Source organism: Podarcis gaigeae (assembly GCF_964106915.1).
Source record: "Podarcis gaigeae genome assembly, chromosome: 17".
NCBI classification, from domain to species: Eukaryota; Metazoa; Chordata; class Lepidosauria; order Squamata; family Lacertidae; genus Podarcis; species Podarcis gaigeae.
This window is the reverse complement of record NC_139694.1, coordinates 35,633,926-35,658,090: the sequence shown is the minus strand read 5'-3', so window position 1 is coordinate 35,658,090 and position 24,165 is coordinate 35,633,926. Positions and strand designations below refer to the sequence as shown.

The 24,165-nt window shown below is 45.2% G+C and overlaps 1 protein-coding gene and 3 long non-coding RNA genes across 6 annotated transcripts; 2 read left to right on the top strand and 2 right to left on the bottom strand.

Annotated features, from left to right (window-relative positions):
* Positions 1 to 2,000: 2,000 nt before the first annotated feature.
* Positions 2,001 to 18,650, bottom strand: CDC37 (cell division cycle 37, HSP90 cochaperone). Its single transcript, XM_083719280.1, has 8 exons — positions 18,455 to 18,650; positions 12,128 to 12,409; positions 10,226 to 10,331; positions 8,041 to 8,156; positions 6,923 to 7,045; positions 6,235 to 6,417; positions 4,873 to 4,944; positions 2,001 to 2,552 (listed from the first exon to the last, which is right to left on the bottom strand). Exons 1-8 carry the CDS (start codon positions 18,554 to 18,556, stop codon positions 2,400 to 2,402), a joined length of 1,137 nt encoding a protein of 378 aa, XP_083575406.1. The 5' UTR covers positions 18,557 to 18,650; the 3' UTR covers positions 2,001 to 2,399.
* On the top strand, positions 2,564 to 4,865 carry LOC310835362. The gene is made up of 3 exons (XR_014559599.1): positions 2,564 to 2,888; positions 3,674 to 4,226; positions 4,460 to 4,865. It is a non-coding gene; the product is annotated as an uncharacterized lncRNA (long non-coding RNA).
* A 67-nt stretch (positions 18,651 to 18,717) lies between the features above and the next one.
* LOC310835274 lies at positions 18,718 to 21,839 on the top strand. Of its 3 annotated transcripts, none has more exons than XR_014559490.1 (2): positions 18,718 to 18,772; positions 21,355 to 21,839. It is a non-coding gene; the product is annotated as an uncharacterized lncRNA (long non-coding RNA). The 3 variants fall into 3 exon arrangements; XR_014559491.1 differs by lacking the exon at positions 18,718 to 18,772 and adding an exon at positions 19,583 to 19,883; XR_014559492.1 differs by lacking the exon at positions 18,718 to 18,772 and adding an exon at positions 19,909 to 20,322.
* Positions 21,461 to 22,757, bottom strand: LOC310835318. Its single transcript, XR_014559546.1, has 2 exons — positions 22,443 to 22,757; positions 21,461 to 21,753 (listed from the first exon to the last, which is right to left on the bottom strand). It is a non-coding gene; the product is annotated as an uncharacterized lncRNA (long non-coding RNA).
* Positions 22,758 to 24,165: the final 1,408 nt, after the last annotated feature.

Sequence of the window (24,165 nt, the reverse complement as noted above, 5' to 3'; positions counted from 1 at the left end):
AGGGGAGGAGCAATTAAGAGTATGATCCAAGTTTGATTTATACTCCATCTCCCCACAAAATGTCCAAGACAACTTAAAATATCCTTGTTTCAAAACGGCTACTTAATGCCCTGTAGCTAAAACTGCAGCATCTATAGTGGCCTACCGCACTTGTCCTACTCTCCATAAGAGTGAGATAGGAATGCTGCAAACCGATTATTTTGCCCTGCAAATTTTGTGAAATGCTGAACAGCTATTTGCAACTTTTTAAAGCAAGAATATAATTTATTCCAATGAATGATGTTGGCTTAGGTGTAGGCAGGCAAGCAGAACTCAACCTTTACCAAGAACCAGACAGAATATTTAATTTTTTTAGCCCAAGCTCTCGGAACCAATACCTGAAAGAGAACTAAAAGCAAAGCAAAAACACTAATATCAGTTCAGAATAAAGGTAAAATACTGATGTGATCCCCTCTATGCTAGCATTATGGTGCAAGAATACAGTCATACCTCGGTTGAAGTAGCTTTGGGTTAAGCATTTTTGGGTTACGCTCTGCAGCGACCCAGAAGCACATTACTTCTGGGTTTCGCTGCTCACGCATGTGCAGACGCTCAAAATGATGTCACACGCATGTACAGAAGTGGCAAATTGCGACCCGCGCACATGCATTGCATTCGCTTCAGGATGCGAACAGGGCTCCGGAACGGATTCCGTTCACATTCAGAGGTACCACTGTACATAAAACCAACATTGAGAGAAGGTGGCATTGGGCATGCCATAAAGGTTCATTTTCTGCAGAGAATGGAGGATATCCTTGCATGAGTTGTCCCTCCCACCAGGCCGGACATACATAAATTAAGCCTTTTTGCCCTCGCATGGGAGGGCGAACGCTCCAATTCTTTCCCACTTAGCTCCCAGTGCAGGTCAGGTGACAACAGTTTTCTGTCACCCTATAGACTTGAGGAGATGCTGGCATAAGGCTAATTACTTGGCTTGGAAGTGGAAGTTCAACACCCAGCTACGTAGAAGTAAAGGCTTTCTTAGAGTGTACCCAGTTCTGTTTATTCTGCTGATTCCTCAGATGGGGAAGCCATAGGAACAATGTCCCCCACACAGCAGTGGGCCACCTCAGCTGGGGCCCTGATTCTGAGGAAACAATTGAATTGTTCTGGGAGGTTGCAGAGGCTACAGGTCCATCACCAGCCACCTTTGTAAATTTACAGTCAGATCTCTTTTGGAGAGAGGCTCTTGGTCTAACACTACAGTTTACTGTGGGAGACTGAAGAAAAATATCTGTTAATTATAATGCACTGCAATCTCTATGTATTGTAAAGTCTTTCCCTATGGTGTAATACTCAGAGAGTCTTTCTTGCTCTTACACGTAGAATTGCAGAGTTGGGAGGGATGCTTATGGTCCTCTAGTCCAGCCCCCTTGCCCTGCAGGAATATGCAGTAAGGGAACTGCCCCCTGAACACTCCTGCAGAACTTGAAGCATTCTTTCTACAGCTTTGGCCTTTAAAAAGACAGGCTATCTATGCAAGCCGTGGTGGGGACGTCAACAAGGCACCACACAGTGCAAAGTGAAACAGGCTCCGAGGGTCCGGCAGGTAATTCTAACAGACTTGAAAGTAGACACAATAGTTCTGGTATCTTGCCCAAGCATCAAAAATCATGTGTCAGTGGATGAGCCCTAAATTTGCTACCAAGCTTTTACTGACCCACACTGGAACTCGGGTGGTGTACCACAAGCTATCCATTAGTGAGTCACATCACTGTTCTATCTAGCCCCGTATTGCTTAATCGGACTGCCCAGCAGTTCTCTCCATGTTCCAGCCCTCCTACCCAAGATGCATTAGATGGCGATGCTAGGGATCAAATTTGCACCTTGCGCACCTTCATGTATTCCGTCACTGGACTATGCACCCCGGCTGTTCCTGCAGTCAATCCTGATGTGGAACTAAACAACAACAAAATCAATGGTTTGAGTCCCAAGAGAAAAGACACACCGTGCTCACTGACTCCGTTCCACTCTCAGCTAGTTCCGTCTTTTTATTTGCTCAATAGCCTTTAACTGGTTGCCAAACAAAAAGATATAACAGCACATTTGTAGCTATGACACCAACTGGCGTTACCACAAGACAGAGAAGGTGGACCTGCCAGGCCCCTATGAGCCTGCATGGTGTGGCAGACCCTCCCCTAAAATGGAACAGAGGGCCTTCCACCGGTTTCCTTACAATTCTGCAGGGCTTACAGGGAGGGGCTTCTGATGTGGTGAAAGAGCGAGAGCTAGTCAGGAAGCAGCTCATATAATTCATGAAGTGCGTAAAAGCACATCATCACTGAATAGTTTGGTGTAAAAGAAAGAAAGGAGAGAGGGTGACAGGAGAAGTCTGCTTTAAAGAAATCTGCGCCAAAGGTTCAGGGGCTTCCTTTGTCTTCTTCACAAGTCTCCTTCTTAAATTCCTCATAGACAACATCTGGCTTGTCATCCTTCTCTGCACCCTCTGCTGTTCGGGCATTTGGCACCCACAGGCCAGAACTGATGCAGCGCTGCATGTGGTATTTCGCTTCCTACAATGGGACACAAAACACATCCTGCTTAAGGGCCATATGCATGTTGCACTTTACATGACCTAACAACTCTAAGGAACTTCTTATTCATTAGGCTTCTAAGCAATGGAAACTACTGATAAAACCTAAAGCTTGGAAAAATGCTTGGAAAACGTTGTTATTTTTTAATAGGAGTCAAAGGTTCACGATCTCTGAACTAGAGGAGTATTTGACCAATATGTGGCATTTAACCAAAACTACAATTCCCAGGAAGGCAACATAACACTGTCTGCACAACTCCATCAGCAGATGTGCTAACATTACAAACCAGGAGAGATCGCCTAGAAAATAGATACCGTATTTTTCGCCCTATAGGACGCACCTAGTTTTTTGGGAGGGAAATCAAGGGAAAAAATTTTTTTCCCGCCCAGGTTTGCGCAGCCATCCCCAAGCTAGAAGAGGGAGACGGAGCGCTCCGTCTCCCTCTTCTGCCTTCAGGGACAGCTTCTCTAGCCTCCGTGGGGCAGCGGCTTGCCCTGCTGTCCCCCGAGCTGGTGGGGCTGGTGATGGGGAGAAGCTTGCTTCTCCCCCCCCCCGCCCGCCAGCCTCCAGACCAGGTCCGGGAATAGCGGGGTGGCAGCGCTCCGCCTCCCTGCTATCCCCCGAGCTTGTGGGGCTGGCGGGGGGGAGAAGCAAGCTTGCTTCTCCCCATCGCCAGCCTCCAGATCAGGTCGGGGAATAGCGGGGTGGCGGCGCTCTGCCTCCCCGCTATCCCCCAAGCTTGTGGGGCTGGCGGGGGGGGGGGGGGGGAGAAGCAAGCTTGCTTCTCCCCCCAGCCAGCCCCCAGATCACGTCGGGGAATAGCGGGGTGGCGGCGCTCTGCCTCCCCGCTATCCCCCAAGCTTGTGGGCTGCAGGCTGCTGCCCGCAAGCCTTGCGAGCCCGCGGGACTTCCCGCCAGGCTTGCAAGGCTTGCGGATAGCTTTCTGAAGCCTGGAGAGCAAGAGGGGTCGGTGCGCACCGACCCCTCTCGCTCTCCAGGCTTCAGCGAAAGCCTGCATTCGCCCCATAGGACGCACACGCATTTCCCCTTCATTTTTGGAGGGGAAAAAGTGCGTCCTATAGGGCGAAAAATACGGTAAGCTCTTTAAAAACTTTTGCACTGAAAGTGAGTAAATACCAATTCCAAATCGAGCTAAGGGGAGCTCATCTATTACTAAGTTTGAATGTCTTTTATCCTAAAATGAAAGGTTAGAAAATAAAGCAAGACTGTGAACTTCAATAATAGTCTTTAAGATAAGTAGTTTAAACAAATCTGCAGCAGAGGCTGCTATAGCAAAGTATGCAAGAGGCATAAAGTCTCTTACCCTAAACTAGTGATGGCCAAACTTGGCCCTCCAGCTGTTTTGGGACTACAACTCCCATCATCCCTAGATAACAGCACCAGTGGTCAGGGATGATGGGAATTTTAGTCCCAAAACAGCCGGAGGGCCAAGTTTGGCCATAACTGCACTAAACCATAGGTCTTTACAGGCAAAAGGGAGGCTTCTGTTGGGATGTATCAATTTCTTATAGAAATGGTGTCAATTCCTTCAAGTGGCTCTATGCTTAAGGAAAATTTTGGTTAGAAGAAAGAAATTTGATTAGAAAGGGAGATTTCTCCCTGCAAGTCTGATTCCTAATGTAAAATACAGTCGTACCTCGGGTTAAGTACTTAATTCGTTCTGGAGGTCCGTTCTTAACCTGAAACTGTTCTTAACCTGAAGCACCACTTTCGCTAATGGGCCTCCTGCTGCTGCCGCACCGCCACCGCACGATTTCTGATCTCATCCTGAAGCAAAGTTCTTAACCCGAGGTAATCATTCTGGGTTAGAACTGGGTTAGTTTGTAACCTGAAGCGTATGTAACCCGAGGTACCACTGTATACAGGTGCTTATTTCAGTAGCTTATCAGGTTTGGAGCCAGCATGCAATGCTGAAATTTAAGTAGGGTACCAAACACAGCTAATGGGTAAAATAAGCTGTGTAGTGGAAGGTCAATAATGCTTATGGTACCTGTGTAGATTAGGTTGCTTCAGCATGCAATTGTACACGCTAAATTTCCCAAAATGGGCTGCCACGAAAAATCACACAATTTATGGATTTGGAGGGCACAGAAGAAATTTAATTATCGACTGTGGCAGATATGAGCACGTCTTCAAGCCTTGCGTCAGAGGGGAGAGTAGTGGCAAAGAGTGCTCATACATGTTTGAATGTATAAATTAACATCTCCTATATCTATCTGGACACATAGTCCCATAACTTGAAAGGAAGGAGTCTAATCCTAACTTTGAGAATACTCACAGCAGGTTCCATTTTGCTGATAGCATCCTGAAGCATCTGTACATCTTTCACATCAAAGCATTTCTGGAGCTCCTGGGAAGAAGAAATATGCATGTATATAGAGGGGAAGGGATGAAAGGACTGCAGAAATCTTGAGTTGTAGAAACAGTAAAGGTAAAGGGACCCCAGACAGTTAAGTCCAGTCGCGGACGACTCTGGGGTTGCGGCGCTCATCTTGCTTTACAGGCCGAGGGAGCCAGTGTTTGTCTGCTCTGCAGACAGTTTTTCCAAGTCATGTGGCCAGCATGACTAAGCCACTTCTGGCACAACAAAACCCAACACCAGAGCAGTGCACGGAAATGCCATTTACCTTCCTGCTGGAGCAGTACCTATTTATCTACTTGCACTCTGATGTGCTTTCGAACTGCTAGGTTGGCAGGAGCTGGGACCGAGCAACGGGAGCTCACCCCGTTGCGGGGATTCGAACTGCTGACCTTTTGATCGGCAAGCCCAAGGCTCAGTGGTTTAGACCACAGCACCACCCGCGTCCCAGTGTATACAGTACAGACTATCTAAAGCTCAGAGGCAGAGCCCATGCTGTGCAAGCAGAAAGGCCTGCATTCAATTACCAATAAATTGGCTATTAATAAAGTAAACTCTCTAGAGTCGCAAAAGTGTAGCTTTGGAAGGAAACCTTTGGGTCATCTAGTTCAACCCACTGCAGTGCAGGAACGCCAACAAGCTTCTAGGAGCCACAGGTGAGAGCAAAGTGAAGGATGGAGATCAAAGTTGGACAAACTACCTTAGAGGGAGCATGATGTGTCCCCTGCCAGGAGTACTCCTCTTCCCCTAACACCCCATGGTGCAGATAGATAAGAACAGAAATGGCTAGAACCCTGGGGCTAAAATAAGGTTAAAATTGAATATAAGCTAGGGGTGGCTATCCCTCCAGCCTGGGAGCCAGACCCATTGCCCCAAATGTTTTCTTCTGAGCTCACAAGACGCTATTGATTTAGGTGGCAGCAGCAGCAGAGAAAAAAATATACAGGTAGTCACAGCACCTCTGTTCAGCCAAGAACCTTGATAGGCATATAAATTGCCCCCTCCCCAGTCATCACACATCTCACAGGCTAAAAAAAGGTAATGACGGAAGCCTCAGCTAATCTGCATGGATCGGCTGAGGAGAGGCTGCGTGCTTGTGTGAGAAATGTTCTGCGGCCACGCTGTCTGCTTTCACACTCACCCCCACTCCTAAGGATAGGCCAAGAGTGAATGGACAAAAGCAAGTTAACCACCATGCGCACGTGCGTACACACATACACGGAAGCAAAAGGGTTAACCTCATACAATCAATTTGTTTAGTTAGAAGCATTAGTGACTCACGGGTGGGAGTGATTCATACACCTCTACAGGATCAAGGCCACCAGGCCCCAGTCGTTTCTGGCGCTCTTCTTCTTCATACTCTTTCATGGCTCTCTCAATGCGTGCCTTAGCCCGGCCCCGCACCCGCTCTTTGAAGGCTTCCAGTTCATCATTAAAACCCTCCATGTACTGCTGGTCAGCAGTCTGTATGAAATTGGAAAAGGTGGCAGGTAAGAAAGTGGAGGACGACACACATGAGAACACAGTACTGAGCAGATATCTTGCCCTTTAACAGGGGAGCAAATCAAACTTTACAAGATGTTATGCTGACCTTGTCCATAAAATGCCAGCCAAAACCTAAATACATCATGCTATTTGATAAATACACTCAAGCCAGAACTCTGCTGAACTTCCAGAAGAACTGACTTTTTAAAAACATTACCCCCTCTGCAGACTTCAAAGGGGTCCAGTATAATGAATGAGCAAGTGATTGGTAGTCACAGAGAACCTCTTTCAAGGTGTGCAGGTACTGATCAGCTAATTGACACCAATCAACTTTCAATTTTCATATACTATATTAACCATTTGATGTCATTATGACATCATGTGACTGACAGGTGAATGTTTCAACTCACCTGTCAAAGTTGGTCCAGGGGTGGGGGGAGAGCCAAGATAAGGTTTTCCTCTATTACCTGGGCAATAGTCTCACCTTGATTTTAGCAAAGAACTGTCTGAAACAAGCTCTAGGGTCAACTTTCAGGCTCTTGGCCAGCTCTAGGATGAACTGCATCACTATGGTCTGATGAGCCACTTGTTCCATCAGGGCATGTTTCTGAGACAGGAGACAAAAGAACAGTTGCACTTTTAAAGACACACTCGCACTCCCCTTGTCAATATGTCATTTGAGCCTGGCCCAGCATGCAAATGATTACATTCAGAATGTCATTCAAAACTCACTCCCAAACCTCTCTCTCTCCATCTCAGCTTCAGGCTACCAAGGTTACAACCATAGGATACCAGATGACCCAGAACCATGTCCATCAAGCATACAGCATTCTGCCTTCCTGGTCCCTTCGTTTTCCCAGGATAGTATCTAGAATCAACGCTGTAGTTTTGTGGGGTTTTTTTTGCAAATTCATGAGGACATCTCTAAAATTGGAATTTTCTTCTGGGCATATAGCTGGCAGTGAGACAGCAGTGGCTGACTCAGCAAGACCCAGCCGCTACAGTACCAGACACAAAACAACACTTGAAATAATTCCACTGTCAGAGGAAATAAATCCTGCAGAGCAGGTTCAAGCAATCTGTTAAATGTGACAGAAGAACCACACTGGCTGGTTATGAGATAGCCAGCCATCAAACTGCACAAAGTGACTGAAGCAGGCTCACGGAAAACTCTGCTATTAACTCCTAGTACTGAAGCAACTGCTAGATCTAAATATTTATTTGGAACCTTAATAATAAGACCTGAAATACAGGCAACCCCCATTTACGAACGTTCAATATGTGCGACTGCGCAAACGTGCATCATGCCGAACCTGGAAGTGACCCTAAAACATCATAAAAAGGGGCATAACAGGGCGTTTGCAGGCTTTTTCAATGGTGTTTCAAATACACGTGATTTCACTTAAATGTGTGGTGCCTTTGAACATAACCCCAGTGTAAATGGGGATTGCATGTAAACACAGGCAGAAGGCCCTTAAGGGCTTGCCTTGCAGTCACCAAAGTTTCTCAAACACACTGTCCTCATTTGTTTTGAGTCATACACTGACAGTCCTCGGTTTTTTCCACTGCAGCTTCTGGAGAAGCTACATCAGCTTTACTCACCTCTTCTACTTCCAGATCGATACACCAAATGACTAAATAATTGGCTGTCTCTTCACACACAAGATACGGGTTATCAGACAGATATTTCTGGCTGTCATCCCAGCGCCGCAGCATTCCTTTTGGAACAAGAAAACAGGAGCATAAAAATCAGATTGGGGGGGTAATTTCCTAACTAGGCTTTTGGACTTTTAACACACAGATGACAGCACTGTAAAAAACTGTTAGCACTTTACAGTCCTATAACAGGAAACACATAAGCAGCAACTGGGGAAGCCAGAATAGTGATGAAGTTTGACTTGGGAACATACATAATATTAAAGAAGTTAAGTCCTTATGGTAACAAGATTATTAAAACAAAGAAAAAATTGCAATTGGTCAATTAGTACAAGGGCGAAGGATACTGGTTTCTAAAAGCTACTTTATATAACCTGAATCAATGTTCATGTAAGATGCATTGATATTCATGTAACTTAATGCTATTTATTTTTAAATGATCAAGCAGAGCTGCTTTTATTTTCTTAAACACAGTATAAGAAACTTATTCCACACTAGTGCTAAAAAGGCTTGCCTTTTTGTGAACACAGTCTTCAATGCAAAATGTGATTGCTGGTCCTTGTTGCAATGGCAGGGTTCAGAAGCAGCAATAAACCAGTCTAGAACTACAGTAGCAAGGCTGCCAAGTATTGGGCTCAAACACTCCTCTCCTCTCACTTTATCAACTATAGCCACAAGGAGACTGGAAGCTTTTGCTTCTGGGTCCCCCCCCCCCAAGCTACAGTTTCATACTGTATGGGGACCAGGAATTGCTCACTTTGGTGTCTTCCTAAAGCTTGGTTAAGACCTAAGAGACTCTGTCTTGTTTTGCACAGAAAAAGCAATTTGGTCATTGAAAAACAAAGCATATCTTCCAATATCCTAACGCTGGTCTGGAGATTAGGGTTACGGTTGGAGTCGGGGTTAGGGTTAGGTTAAGTAAGCAACTCATGGAGGATTACATCTGCACATCCTCATTTTTCTAGATGCATTTCTCCAATGTATTATTTACAGGGTAAGGTAAAGGTAAAGGTACCCCTGCCCGTAGGGGCCAGTCTTGACAGACTCTGGGGTTGTGCGCCCATCTCACTCAAGAGGCCAGGGGCCAGCGCTGTCCGAAGACACTTCCGGGTCACGTGGCCAGCGTGACATCGCTGCTCTGGCCAGCCAGAGCCGCACACGGAAACGCCGTTTACCTTCCCGCTGGTAAGCGGTCCCTATTTATCTACTTGCACCCGGAGGTGCTTTCGAACTGCTAGGTTGGCAGGCGCTGGGACCGAGCAGCGGGAGCGCACCGCGCCGCAGGGATTCGAACCGCCGACCTTTCGATCGGCAAGTCCTAGGCGCTGAGGCTTTAACCCACAGCGCCACCTGCGTCCCAATTTACAGGGTAGGCGCTGGAAATTGGCAGTCCCCAATCCAACCAATGCTGCCAGCTGGACCAGGCAAGCTCCAGTTAACTTTAGCTGCAGCTTGACAGGATGAGACACATGGTTATGTTGATTACCGTACCATTCCCTCTCCCAGAATAGGACCTAACCCAATTTTGTGACCGGGAAAAACAGATACCCATGTTCTCCTGATATAAGTAAACCAAAAGGGATTGCAGTAGAACATGAGTCAAGGTTGGGTACAGAACATATCATCCTGTTATTTAGCTCTGGGTGACCAGACAGATTTCTACACAGTCTCCTAACTACAGTAAGAGCTATCTGACTTTGCTGAAGGGAGTCAAGAGCACCCTGCTTCCCTGCACGTAGGGAAAACAGAGAGACCATACTGAGTACAACTACTCATTGGTTTCTGGTACTCATGACTGCAGATTTCCTCTCTTCTGATCTTCTTTGAAAGAACGTTAAGCTAGAATTACAAGCCAGCCATACCAAGCCTACCTAACTACAAATGAATATCAATCAATACTTTATTGCGGTCCAAAGACCCATAAAACATAAACCATAAAACAATTTCCAAACTAGATACAGTTAAAACGACCAGACAGACAGATGGTAGAACCAAGGCAGTCAGCAAATAAATATCAGTCCACAAAGGCTGTATCTGCAATTTGCCACACTGATCTCAAGTGCTCTTAGCCACAGAAAAAGAAGCTGTTTAACCCAAAGCACTCTCAGATCAGTGCAGAGTTTTCCCTTACCAAAGTGTTTAATTTGCTTCTCATACTTCTCCACATATGTTTTGTGCTTTTTCTCTTTCTGTTCTTCTGACTCCTCGTCCTGCTCCGCCTTGACATTGAAGACACTCTACAACAGCAAAGGAAGCATGGTTAGAATCACTATTGCTACCACAATGCAGTCAAGGTTGGCCAAACCAACAAAGGGTGGCCAGGATAGTCCTAGGCTGAATACAGTAAGAAAAGGAAAATACCAGCAAAAGAACGAAGAGATGAAGCAGCTTCAAAAGGATCAAGTGCAACCGAACAGATAAAACAATCCAGAAAACCCAGGATGAACAACCTGCAGCTCTACAGAGGTTGTTGCACTACAACTCAGATCATCTCTGACTATGTGGTTGGTGGGGAAGGGGGAGTTGGAGTGTAACATGATCTAGAAGGTGACAGGTTTCCCATCACTGCTGTAAAATATTTGGCAGCCTTGGAATTAATTTAGTCATCTTTTTTCTTTTTTAAACATTTTATTGAAGGAAATCATCAATACAATAAAAATCAAATAAATTAAAAAGCAGCACAGTATATTCAAGTGGGACTTAATATTAAATTGGTAAAGTACTTAAGACCATTAGGAAAGATGAATTTCACATTTTATTGTGGAGATGAGTCCTATGTGTTTATTTTTTGTATATAAGATAATTTGGCAACACATAATTTATGAATTCTTTTTTCAGCTAATGCAAAACTCCACATATTTTTATACCAAAACAAACACCACAAATCCAGCAAGGTTTTCCATTTCTGGGCAACTGAGGTTCTAGGCAACTCTGACTCTATGTCAAGAGTTCTCGAGAGCTGAAACTATTCAAATGATCATCCCACAGATCTAGTAAACAAAACTGTGCTGAAGTTGGAATGGAATGTCAGAGTATTTTGGTCTTGGCAAACTTAACTAAAACTGATTCCATTGCCCTTGAAGATGAGTCACTCAACTCATAATACTCTGAGCCTTAACAAATGGGTTTAAGCGAGTCTTTCTGAGGCTTTCATTTCTTCATCCCAGAATATTTCTAAGGCCTGATTCCCATTCTTGCTTCCCTCAGTTCAGTACTCAGGAAATAAAACCAGTGTTTGTTATGCTACCCTAAAACCTAATTGTTAGCAATTGCATTTTTTATTTTAGATATAATTGCTGTAAAAACTGCTTTGATTTTTTAAATTAAATTGTGGCATACAAGTATTTTTTTAAAATTGTGGAGTTCACCTTTCATCGTCAAGAGAGACAAACAACAATCTTTGCTAAAAATTCTGATCCCTCCAGGAGCCTTATTATCAAGCCCCCAAAAGTAATTTGCCTGCAAAATGTTTTACTTACTTATTTATCACTGATAAGAGTAAATGAGTATAAGTAAAAATAAGGAGACAACATACACAACAAGCCATAAATAAATGTAGCATATCACTCTCAGTAATTAGAAAACAGACACTAATGCACAGCAAACAACCAAGTGAAAAAGCAATTATTGAGCCGGTGCTTAAAGCTCTTAATAGTCAGTGCCAGGCACAACTGAGAAGAAATTTCATAAATGGCATGCTAACACTGAGAAGACCCTCCACTGAGTTGCTGCCTGGAATATTTTAGGGGGCTGTAGCACTACCAGAAGGTCCTCTGCCACAGGACTTAATAATGCAAGGGCAGGTGGACATGGGAGAAAGCACTCCTTCAAGTAACTGGATCCCAATTTATATAGGCCAGGGCATTGAACAAGATTTTTAATTTTCTTTCATAAGGTTTTTCTGATATATGTAAAAAGTCACCCAAGGCCCAGATATGTGCAATTCACATAATTTAGTTTAAGGCCAGACACTGAGTCTTCCCGGTAGCAAATGAGTGCATATCAATCAAAGCTGCATAGCAACTAGACCCACCTTACTGAAGCCATCTCTGCTGAGTGTGTCCACATTCCAAGGCATGTTCTTTTCCTTCTTCCTGAGATCGTCCGCCTTCTCTTCCCAACTCTTCTCTTCTTTCTTGAGTTGCTGTGCCTCAGCCTGCAGCCTTTGCAGCTCACTTTTGGTGCTATCTACGTTGGCCAATTCAAGCTCTTTTATCTTCTTCTGACACTCAGCTAGTTTCCGCTTGCAATCCCGACACCCTTTGTCCACCTCTTCTTTCTCCTTGTGGAACTGTTCCATTCTCTCGACTCGGGCCTGGAAAATGGGTTGTATTCAGTCAATATAGTCCAAGTGACTGCAGCCTCTTTATTACTTCAAGCTAATACTGGGACACTTCCAACCCAGAATGAGGTACACCAAGTTACCTGTATGAAATATAGCCATCTGGCACCTTCTATCACAAAAAGGTTAGTTCACTTCTAGTTTAGAGTAGTGCTGTCAGCTGAGACCAGGACTTCTCTCTCTCTCTCTCTCTCTCTCTCTCTCTCTCACACACACACACACACACACAAAACCTCGTTGACAGAGAAATGTGGGACAAAGTCCCCTGCCACCAGCTGGTGGACATCTGATGTATTCATCTTTTTAAAAATAAATAAAATCCTAGCTGTTTTCTCCTCCCAACCAGGCAACATTAAGCTCCTGGCAGAAGCTCAAGTTGAAGAACAAGAGCTAAAGGGCTCTTAACCTTTGACTCATAGCCTGTAGTCTGCAGCCTAAGGAGCAACTTTCCACTTCCACCACATGGAGACTAACTAGCAAGCATGGGAGAGGTAACCAGAAGGCATCAGGGAAAATTGCTACTGAAGACCCCCATGGGTTATCCTGAAGTCAGGATAAAGCAAAGATATAATCTTTCTTATTCTAAGCTTCTAGGGGTCTGTACTTGGCTAGAAAGCCTGGTGTAGGGTACTGGACTGTTTCTTTTTATGGCAACTATTAACATTGTAAGTATTTATAATTTTATTTTATTTTAGTTTTTTAAAAAAGTTATTTAGCAGTTATTACATAGATTGGATGGTTAGAACAGAGTGGTGGTGAGAGTAGCCTTAACTCTTCTGGCTGCGTTAAGCTTTGTAAAGAGGAGAATTCAACATTGCATTAAGTTGACTGTTCTGTCAGAGCAAACTTTTCAGCCTACCAGACAGAACAAGCCCCTTCTCCTTGAACAAGGAGTCTGTCTGATACATACACCCAGCAAATTTAAGGTCTTAGGAGAGGGGTGTGTGTGTGTGAAAGTTGTGTTGCACAAGCAGAAGACCTTGCGCAAGGCTTCCACTGACGAGTCTCGTTAGGTGGATCCCACCCTTAATATTTATCAATGTCAGTTCAGGCTTCTAGCCTCAAAAAATGAGGGATATAAAAAGACTGATGAGAGCATATTTTCATCCTTGTGACAAGGCTTTCTTTTGGCCCTCCTATGTTGGAATTTTACAATTTTATATATTTATATTTTTTGTTTGCCGATTTGTTGGGATTTTATTGTACTAATAAACAACTCTCTCACACAAACCTTTACATGTGCAGAAAGGGAGTGCATGTATCTCGCACAAAGACAGCAGCCAGGCAAAGAGGAAGCAGCTGCTCCGCACATGAATACCTCCTACCTCCTACCTATCTTTCTGCTCCTGCATACACAGCAATGTGGGTGGGTGGAGTGGCTGCTGTGGTGGTCGCTGAGAGTTTTGGAACCCAGGAAAGAAGGCTGGCAATGCTTTCCAGGCACAAATCTGGTATCGCAAGTCACAATATTCAGCAACCAGTAGGAGAATACTTCAAATTCCAAGTACACCCTGCTATTCTGACATTGAAGTCATCATACTACAATAGCAACTACAAGACTTCAAAAGGGAGTACAACCAAAATGAGATTGCTGAACTAGAATTTATCAGCAACGCTGAATAGCTCAATTCAGATTCCTGGCTTGTCTTTCACACCATAGAAAATAGCAGCCTCACTTCAGGAGTTAAGACTAACAGAACAATAAATATTACAATGTCTTTACTCTTTCATATTGTGAATGGATCACTCATTCTTATCTTGCATCAATTTGGACTCCGTATAACAGAATTACAGACTTACTGCTGCTACCTTTTGCAGTGTATTCATGTGTGTTTATCTCCATATCTGTCAAGTGAGGACACTTCACACAACATATAATGGGCTTAATGGAAACATATGCCACAAATAAATCTGCTAGTCTTTAAGCTTCAAAGGCAAAAAGCTCTGCCAAAATTTTACACACACTTTCTAGTTTCTAAACACAGCATGTTAAAATAGCAAGAATCAAGCAGAGTTTTCAAGGCAACGTTGTGTTATTTGACAAATTCCTCTAGCCTCTGCAAGGGAATGGGGACCAGTAGTCCTAACAGGGAACTCAGGCAGGATAAAGCTGTTACAAACGTAAGAAGCGTTACAACTAAAATGGGCAAAAAAAATGTAAACATAGGAGCAGCATAAGCCAATTCTTCCTTCAAAAGGGATAGCAATCACATACTGTATATGCAATTTCAAGATCATTACTCTTTTTGGCAACCTCTCCTTGATTTGTCATTCCATCAAGCTCATGCTTGCTTTAGCTTTAGACAGAGGCTCCTGTGTGCAGCAAAAGATATGCCTAGTAGGATTAATCTCCCAGCCTATATGGAAGGAGGTCAGAAGAGATTATCATCTCCTCTGATCTCACCCACTGTGAAGTGTAAGCTGGGATCTAGACATTTTTGGCATTATGCTGCCTTTACACTCTTGCCATTTTAACTTGCTGTGCTTACTCCTTGGAAACTGACAAGACACACATTAAACTTATTACAGGCAGGGCTGTGTGTCTTCTGAACCTACATAAGGTGAGGCTAGAAACTGGAACAAAAAGTTTGAGCTGCTGAGAAAACCAAGCATAATTTTTTGCATTTATCAGTTTTATTCCTGTGCATCATACGCATTCATTCCCAAATGGTAAACACTAATCTTATTAAACATTTGGGCAGTTGCAAACTAAGGGCTTTCAATTCATTATTTGGCTGCAAACCAATCTTGTTCATAAAGCAAAATTGCAAAAAGATTTTAGTGTTTTCTTACAAGTGGGTTGGTTTTGGTTTTTTGGTTTTTTTACTTCTTAGGTGTTTGAGAGTTGGGAAAACATATATATCATATCATACTACTGTTTTGGGGTGGTCTCCAAGTTCCAGTCTGTGTACTGTACTACTTTTACAATGTCAGAAACAACACAATTCAAAATGTAGTGAACAGCATATAGTACTTTGGCATTGCCTACACATTTTGGCCCTTACACAGATGAACCACCTGTGAAGGATACATACCTCCAGGAGGGAAGGCTTTTATATGTGGTCCCATCTATAATAATAAATACGGACAGAAAGGAGGCTTCTTTGTAAGTTGCTTTGGGCTGCCTGTGGCAAAAAAGCCACCAATAAATTTAACGGTAATAAATAGGTATTGTTATTATTATTTCTTAAATTTCTAAAATGCCCTTCATCTGAGGATCACAGGGCATTTTACAATATAAAAACACAAAAATACATATCATAGATTACCCATTTCTTCTGACATATTGGTTTATTTTGGCATACCGTATTTTTTGCTCTTTTTCTCTCCTAAAAGGTAAGGGGTAATGTGTGTGCGTCTTATGGAGCGAATGCAGGCTGCGCAGCTATCACAGAAGCCAGAACAGCAAGAGGGATTGCTGCTTTCACTGTGCAGTGATCTCTCTTGCTGTTCTGGCTTTTGAGATTCAGAATATTTTTTTTCTTGTTTTCCTCCTCCAAAAACTAGGTGCGTCTTGTGGTCTGGTGCGTCTTATAGAGCGAAAAATACGGTAAATATGAGGGGGTGTGGAACACCTAAAGAACTTTTAGCTAACTAAATGGTTGAAAAAACAGGCGCTTAACACTTAAATTCATTCAAGGTGCCTTCCTGAGATAGCTTTTATCTTTTAAAACTTTAAGTCGCTCATCATTTAAACCTGTATTAAACGTTGCTTTTCTCCCTCCTGTCACAGTACAAAAGCAGAAGCAAAGCAGGATCCGGAAAAAAGTGTGCCATTAGTCGAAAGCCCAAACCGAAAGCCACCATCAATATTTATACAATGTATTTAATATATACGTGTATGTGGGATTTTACTGAGGCAGGCAGCCTCTGCCCACAAGGAGCTTGCAATCTGAAATTCTGGTTCAGGGGCAGGGCTCGATTTAGGTTTGATGAGGCCCTAAGCTACTGAAGGTAATAGGGCCCTTTACATGTCCAGCTGTCCTTTGTCAACAACAAATTGTGGCTGGTTTTTGTGTTGAATATATGCTATATGGTAATTAATGGACATAATAGGTATCTAAAGCCATTTGCACATGCAGAATGTAAGGTGAAGGTAAAGGTACCCCTGCCTGTACGGGCCAGTCGTGACCGACTCTGGGGTTGTGCGCCCATCTCACTTAAGAGGCCGGGGGTCAGCGCTGTCCGGAGACACGTCCGGGTCACATGGCCAGCGTGACGAAGCTGCTCTGACGAGCCAGCATCAGCACAGCACACGGAAACGCCGTTTACCTTCCCGCTATAAAGCGGTACCTATTTATCTACTTGCACTTAAAGGTGCTTTTGAACTGCTAGGTGGGCAGGAGCTGGGACCAAAAGACGGGAGCTCACCACGCCGCAGGGATTCGAACCGCCAACCATGCGATCGGCAAGCCCTAGGCACTGAGGTTTTACCCACAGCGCCACCCGCATCCGCAGAATGTAGGCACCCTTTATACAGAAATGAGCAAACCAGTGATATTCTAGGGAGCAGGCTAGCAGGCAGGGCCCATTATTTACATCATAGGAGCCTACACAACACAAAACACTGTTGCTGTATGTAGGTTTTATTTTATTTTTTATCTTTTATTTTGGAAATGTACATCCAGTTCCCCCCCCCCTTATAATTTTTTTTGGGGCCCCCAAGACAGCGGGGGCCCTTAGCTATAGCTTGTTTAGCTTATAGGGGAGAGACTCCATCAGGCAAGGCCTCCTTCCACCTGCTTTGCTCCACCCTCTGCTTCTCAATGTGTATTGTATTGTTTTATGTACTGTGGCTTGCCGTTGTTTTATTGATTATAGTTTAGATATTATTGCAACTGTTGAGTGGATTTCTGTTTAACTTTTATATATTGATATTATTATTTTATACTATTCTAATGATTGTTGAATGTTACTTTTTTAAAGGAGGTTGCCTATTTTAAAGTGATGTTTTATTATCACATTTTAGTATTGCATTAGATTGTTACAAGATGTACATTTTTTGTTTCTTCAGCTTGTAAACCACCTTGAGTATTGGAAGATAGAAAGGCGGTATACAAATTTAAAATGATGAATGATGATACAGTGGTACCTCGGGTTAAGAACTTAATTCGTTCTGGAGGTTCGTTCTTAACCTGAAACTGTTCTTAACCTGAGGTACCACTTTAGCTAATGGGGCCTCCTGCTGCTGCTGCTGCTGTGCAATTTCTGTTCTCATCCTGAAGCAAAGTTCTTAACCAGAGGTACTATTTCTGGGTTAGCGGAGTCTGTAACCTGAAGCGTATGTAACTGAAGCATCTATAACCCGAGGTACCACTGTATGTCCAGCTGTCCTTTGTCATCAACAAATTGTGGCTGGTTTTTGTGTTGAATATATGCTATATGGTAATTGATGGACGTAATAGATATCTAAAGCCATGTGCACATGCAGAATGTAGGCACCCTATATATAGAAAGAAGCAAACCAGTGGTATTTTAGGGAGCAGGCTAGCAGGCGGGGCCCATTACTTACATCACAGGAGCCTACACAACACAAAACACTGTTGCTGTATCTAGGCTTTATTTTATTGTACATCCAGGGTTTTTTCCCTTTAAATTTTTTTTGGGGCCCCCAAGAGAGCGGGGGCCTCAGCTATAGCTTGTTTAGCTTATACGTAAATCCGGCACTGCTCAGGGGTAGAGGCGAAGGGAGGAGCATAACGGGAAAGTGGCGCGTCCCGTTCAGCCGCGCGCGCTCAAGAAGGTCCAGGCCTCAGAGGGGTCGCGTAGGGAAGGCTCGCCGGAGAAAGGGGTCGGGGTGGCGGCGGGCGTGTTTCGAGAGCGTCGCCCGCAAAGGCTGCGGCGGAGAGGGCGGGGAAGGCGAGGGGAGCCTGAAGGAGACGGAGGAGGGGGAGCAGGCCGGCCTTTCCGAAAGCGGAGGGAAGACACTCCGCCGGCGCAGGAGCCTGACGGGAAGGGAAGCTGCTGCACCTGAGGAGCTTCTGCAGGCGGGGCGGGCTCCCTCCCTCTCCCCCTCACCTGGTGCCGCCATCGGAAGAGGCTGGGCGTGTCGATGTTGGGGTGAGTCTCGTCCTCATCGTCGGACACCTCGATGTGGTCCCAGACGCTGTAGTCCACCATGGCCGCCCTCGCCGCCCTCCTGCCGGCGTTGCTGCCTCCGCTGCTGCTGCCTCCTCCGCCTTCCGGCACTTCCGCTTCCGCTTCGACGTCACTTCCGGAATCTCGGCGCACGCGCGCGGAAACCTCGCGCCGCGCCGTTACTTTCTCCCACCCATCGGGGGCGCGTGCGCCGCGGCGCCGCCGGGAAGATAGAGAGATACGAAGCAAAGGCAAGAGGTGCTCCCCTCTGCCGGCACTCGCGCGTCCCCAGGCCTGTTTTTGAAAATGCCCAGGTGACACCTCTTTCCCCGGGAAGTGCCTCTTCGGCAGCCTGGGCTGTGGCCAAAGGGCTCCTCGGGCGGCCTGGCGGCTGCACATGAACATAGCCCGGTTCATAGCTGTCAAGCGTCCCTTATTTGGAGGGACAGTCCCTTATTCCAGCGCCATGTCCCGCTGCTGTCCCTTATTGATGGATGTCCCTATAAAATAAATAAGTAAATAATAGGTGCTTTATAAATTGCCTATACTGAGCAAACAGAACGAGGGAGAGAGACGTGTAACCCAGAAGCAGCAAAAGTCACAGCGCCTGCAACATTTCCGTGCAAATTGTGTTCGTCATAAGTGATGGTACAGCGTCAATTAACGCAACACTGCAAAATTAAGCGAGTCCCAGAACCATCTCCATTTTAGCAATTCAACCTGCTGCCTTGGCAGTCAAGATGCCTTGCTTTGAGCGCTATGAATTTCTGAGCGAGCCGTTCTCATCTTGCCATTCCTCTCTGTCGTGCACAAACACACGCACAAGGTGACCTGGATTGCTGCGGCTTCAAAAGTTGTTAATTCACACAAACGTGGTGGTGGTAGGGAAGAGAACAAAGGCGCATTCTCTCCTGCTGGCCATAGCTGTCAAGCATCCCTTATTTGGAGGGACAGTCCCTTATTCCAGTGCCATGTCCCTCTGCTCTCCCTTATTGATGGATGTCCCTTAAATGATGTCCCTTAAATTTTAAAGGAAGCAGCTCCTCTCCCTCCCTGCCGGCCAGGGAGGCTCCAACTGTGTTGCTTGGCTGCGTTGCTCACCCAAGAAGGAGTCTAAGAACGACTGGGGGGTGGATCTTGCATGCCTTGTGCCGATCAAATCGGCTGTGTTGCCTGGGAACTCGCTTTGCTCAGCGCTTCCCAGCGGAGAGGTGACGGTGGTTTTCCTTGAGGCTTTGTTTGGCTGCTGGCTGGGCTTTCTGCCTTTGGCTCAGAGGGGCTCAGAAGTTGAACATACCTGTGCCAAGTGCTCGGATCGGAATCGGATGGATACGTCATTGATGGCCCACTCACCCTTGCCGGCGAAAAGGTCTGTCTGCAGTGGGGGCACATGGTGGGGGAAAAGGAAAGGAGATCTCGTGGGAGGGGGGCTTTTGAATTTGTTTTGGAGGCTCCTTTGATTGACTTATGGGGGAAAAGAAAGGAGCTGGTTGACTAAAATGGTGGGTGACTGGCGATCTCGTGGCGAGGGGGGGATGCTGTGTGTGTGTGGCTAGTTAATGCAAGCTGAGGAGGTTTTTGAATGCTGGACGCCATGTTGTTGCACGTGCTGCTGCAAACTTTGCAGAGCAAAGTCAGGCCGGGGAGCCATCTTAAGTTGAGGCTGCATAGGCCTTGTGGTGCCTGTGATTCAGATTCTCTTCAGTTGAACCTCTGGTTACAAAGTTGGTTGGACCGTGTTCTCGAAGCTACCAGCATGAGTTTGACCAGACTGCAGAAGGACAGGAAGAGTGGAGTGCCTGGAACAGGTCCCTTATTTTGGCTCCTGGTCCCTTATTTTCAAATCTGTAAGTTGACAGCTATGCTGCTGGCTCCCCTCAAAAGGGTGGCCCATCCTTCCTAAAGGCCTAATTTGTTCGCTCATTTGTTATTTTTGGCCCATCTCCGCTCCTTTAAGATAAAAGGACTGGCAAATCCCAAGCTATCAAATGAGTACCTGGCAAGGAAGGCTCTGTAACTGCAGCTTCAGGGCTGCGTAAGACACAGAGTGCACTTAAAACACACGGATCCCCCTGAATAATCCCAGGAACTGCAATTACGTTCCCACGTGACACACAGGCGGGCTCCACGTGCCCAGACCCTGGCCGCCTGCTCTCTCCTTCGCGTCCTGTACGAAGGGGCTAAGTGGCACGCAGGCACCCCACCAATTTCCACAGCGACCTGGCTGCTGGTGGAAGGGGATTCACGCGTCTTGGAGGAACGTGGGAATGGAGGGGGGGATTGGTAGGAGGAGACGATCCTAAGGTGGGATGGAATGGAACTCCAGCATGCAAACACCAGACCTCTTTTTCTCCTCTTTATTAGAAAACCTTTGATGCCAAATATATTAAAGAAGGGGTAGTGGAATGAAGGGGCCATATACATGCTCAGTTCGGGTGGCTCTGCATCTCTGAAGGCAGGAGGTGTATCTTCTCTGGCCTTCTGCTGGGCACTGGCTTGTTCACGTTCAAGCAGAGTCTGTGGCAGCAAAATGTTCTGCAGAAAAGGCCACCCGGAATTCCAGATGTTGCCACGTCTAGCGAGGGAACGTGGCTCGGTGGAACACAGCAACCAAAGAGCAGAGGTTGCCAGAATTACCACCTAAGGTCCTGCGTTTCCAAATGCAGCCACCTGCGATCTACGGAACTCCTAGATGTATGGGGCATGCGTAGTTGGGTAAAAGTTCCATCTTTTTTAAGAACAGTTAAATGAATGGAGGAGGATAGGCCTAACAGGGAATATTTGTGTTAACAACTAATAATTGAGCACTTGGGGGGCGGTATTCTCTCTCCTATCACCAGGTGCTACAGCCCAACTCTGACCAGATGCAACCAGGCATTGCACTGCAGGAACAGATTCTGGAACCCGCTGGAGGAAGAGCCTGTGGAACTCCCAGAGACAACTTTCCTCTCCATGCATTATGAAGAGTCCACGCTGCACCAGCACTCCCTGCCTTCTAAGTGGGTGGTGGCCCACTCTTTGTGAGCATGAGGTGGAAGGATCTGGCGTAGTTGTTTTTCTGGAAGCAGGAGAGCTCCGATGAGAGCTCCAACGGGTACAGAGGAAAGGGGCTGGCCAGGAACAGCAGCAGCAGCAGGATGGCGCTGAGGATCATCACCGTCCTGTTCCATATGGCGGGGAGTCTGGGGGGCTTCTGGGTTGGGAGGCAGGAGATGATTGAAGGCTCTTGTAGGCTGGATCTGGAAGGGGAAGCAAATGGTTCAGATTCGTAAATCTGGTTTTTGGGACACTTCTTTGAATAATAATAATAAAAAAAAAAATATTTTATTTATATTCCGCCCTCCCAGCCAAAGCCGGGCTCAGAGTGGCTAACAACAGTAAAATAATACAGCATTCTTTATGGAGTTAGGTAAAGGGACCCCTGACCATTAAGTTCAGTCGCAGATGACTCTGGGGTTGTGGCGCTCATCTTGCTCTATAGGCTGAGGGAGCTGGCGTTTGTCCACAGAAAGCTTCCGGGTCATGTGGCCAACATGACTAAGCTGCTTCTGGCGAACCAGAACAGGGGACAGAAATGCCGTTTACCTTCCCACCGCAGTAGTACCTATTTATCTACTTGCACTTAGACGTGCTTTTGAACTGCTAGGTTGGCAGGAGCTGGGATCAAACAACGGGAACTCACCCCGTTGTGGGGATTTGAACCACCAACCTTCTGATCGGCAAGCCCTAGGCTCAGTGGTTTGACCACAGCGCCACCTGGAGGTTGTCCAGTCTTACCCAAAGAAAGCACTCTGCACATGCTCAGAAGTGCATTCCTTACAGCCTCAGGATCTCCAACCATTCATTTCTCAGTTGCAGGCCAAGGCAGCGAAGCCACAAAGATCCAGGGATTCGTTTTCCGGTGTTTCCCAACCTATCAGCTGCTTACCTGCCCAATGTTGCTGGCTGCGGTTGGCCGAGTTTTCTTTTTCGCCCGTTGCTGTGACTTCTGCCTCTTTGGTCGTTTCCTGCTTGCCTGGGATTGCACTGGGAATTGCAGATTGAAGACACATAGGGAGACAGGCCCACAAGTCTCAGTGACCTGCAGAGTGGACCGTAAGATTATAAGGTGCTGCCCTCTATGGAGCCAGATCATTGGTCCATCTAGTTCAGTGTTGGCTACACTGGCTGGCAGCAGCAGCTCTCCAGGGTTTCAAGCAGAGGATTTATTGCCCAGGTCTGAACCTGTGCTGTACCAAGGAGCAGTGGGCTCTTCCCCTGTTATTTGGAGCATCTGCTTGGCATGCAGAAGGCCTTGGGTTCCATCCCTGCCATATCTAGGTAGGACCAAGATGGGAAACCCTGGACAGCCACTGACCAGCAGAGTACAATATTTCTCAAACCTGAGTCCCCGGTTGTTGTTGGACTACAACTCCCACCATCCCTAGCTAGTGGGATGAGTGGTCAGGGATGATGGGAGGGTCGACATGCAGAGGGGCCAGGAGGCCAGCTGGCAAGCCCAGCTCGAACATCTCCTTCCATCGGCCCGTGCCCCATAAATCAGTGACCTGAACTTCAAAAGCCAGGGCACGCAATTAGCAGAGTGAGGCCACTGGGCCCATCACTGTATTACTTACATTACAGTATTATTATTATTATTATTATTATTATTATTATTATTACTGCTACAACTACTACAATTTATTGATTCCCCAATTAACAAAAAAAGAAAATAAAAACCATAATAAAAGCCAAATTAAACCATAAATTTCTGGTTGTTTTTTTTTAAATAAATTTTCCAACATACATTTATAGTATCCAATCTAAATTTATCACATATTTTCTCTTTTAGACTTCCTTCAACCTCTCTGACAATCATCCATTATTCAAATTTTTAAATACGCATTTCCTAATTTTATATTGCATTTTATAAACCTTCACACACTTAGTTTTCATCAATACAATAGTCGTCTATCATTTACAGAACTTTTTGAAATCCCACTAGCGTTATTTGCTCATCACATACACATTTCAGATACTCTGAAAAATTTCCCCAGTCTTCAATGAACTTTTGATCTCGTATATATCTGATCTTTCCTGTTAGTTTGTCCAGTTCAGCATACTCCATCAGTTTAATTCTCCATTCTTCGAGCGTTGGCAGTTGTTCCTGTTTCCATTTTTGGGCCAATAATATTCTCGCTGCTGTTACTGCATATTGGAAAAGTTTACAGTCCATTCTATTTATTTCATTTCCTACTATTCCTAGAAGAAAAGCCTCTGGTTTCTTAACAAACGTATATTTCAACATCTTTTTCATCTCATTATATATCATTTCCCAGAAGCCCTTCACCTTCTTACAATCCCACCACATATGATAAAATGTTCCTTCTTTTTCTTTACATTTCCAACACTTATTACATGTTTTATACATTTTTGCCAGTTTCGCAGGTGTGATGTACCATCTATAAATCATTTTCATAGCGTTTTCCTTTAACGCAATACATGCCGTAAATTTTATATTTTCATTCCACAGTTTTATCCAATCATTAAACTGTATATTATAACCCAAATCTCTGGCCCAGTGTATCATAACCGATTTAACTTCCTCATCTTTTGTATACAATTCTAGCAAGATTTTATACATCTTGGACAAAATTTTATTTTCATTGTTT

Excerpts from the sequence above, each read along its gene's own strand:
- CDC37 (XM_083719280.1), bottom strand. The coding sequence starts at position 18,556 with ATGGTGGACTACAGCGTCTGGGACCACATCGAGGTGTCCGACGATGAG. Across the intron at positions 12,410-18,454 it reads TCTTCCGATGGCGGCACCAG|GCCCGAGTCGAGAGAATGGA; the intron begins GTGAGGGGGAGA and ends CCCATTTTCCAG. Across the intron at positions 7,046-8,040 it reads TCGATCTGGAAGTAGAAGAG|AAACATGCCCTGATGGAACA; the intron begins GTGAGTAAAGCT and ends CTCCTGTCTCAG.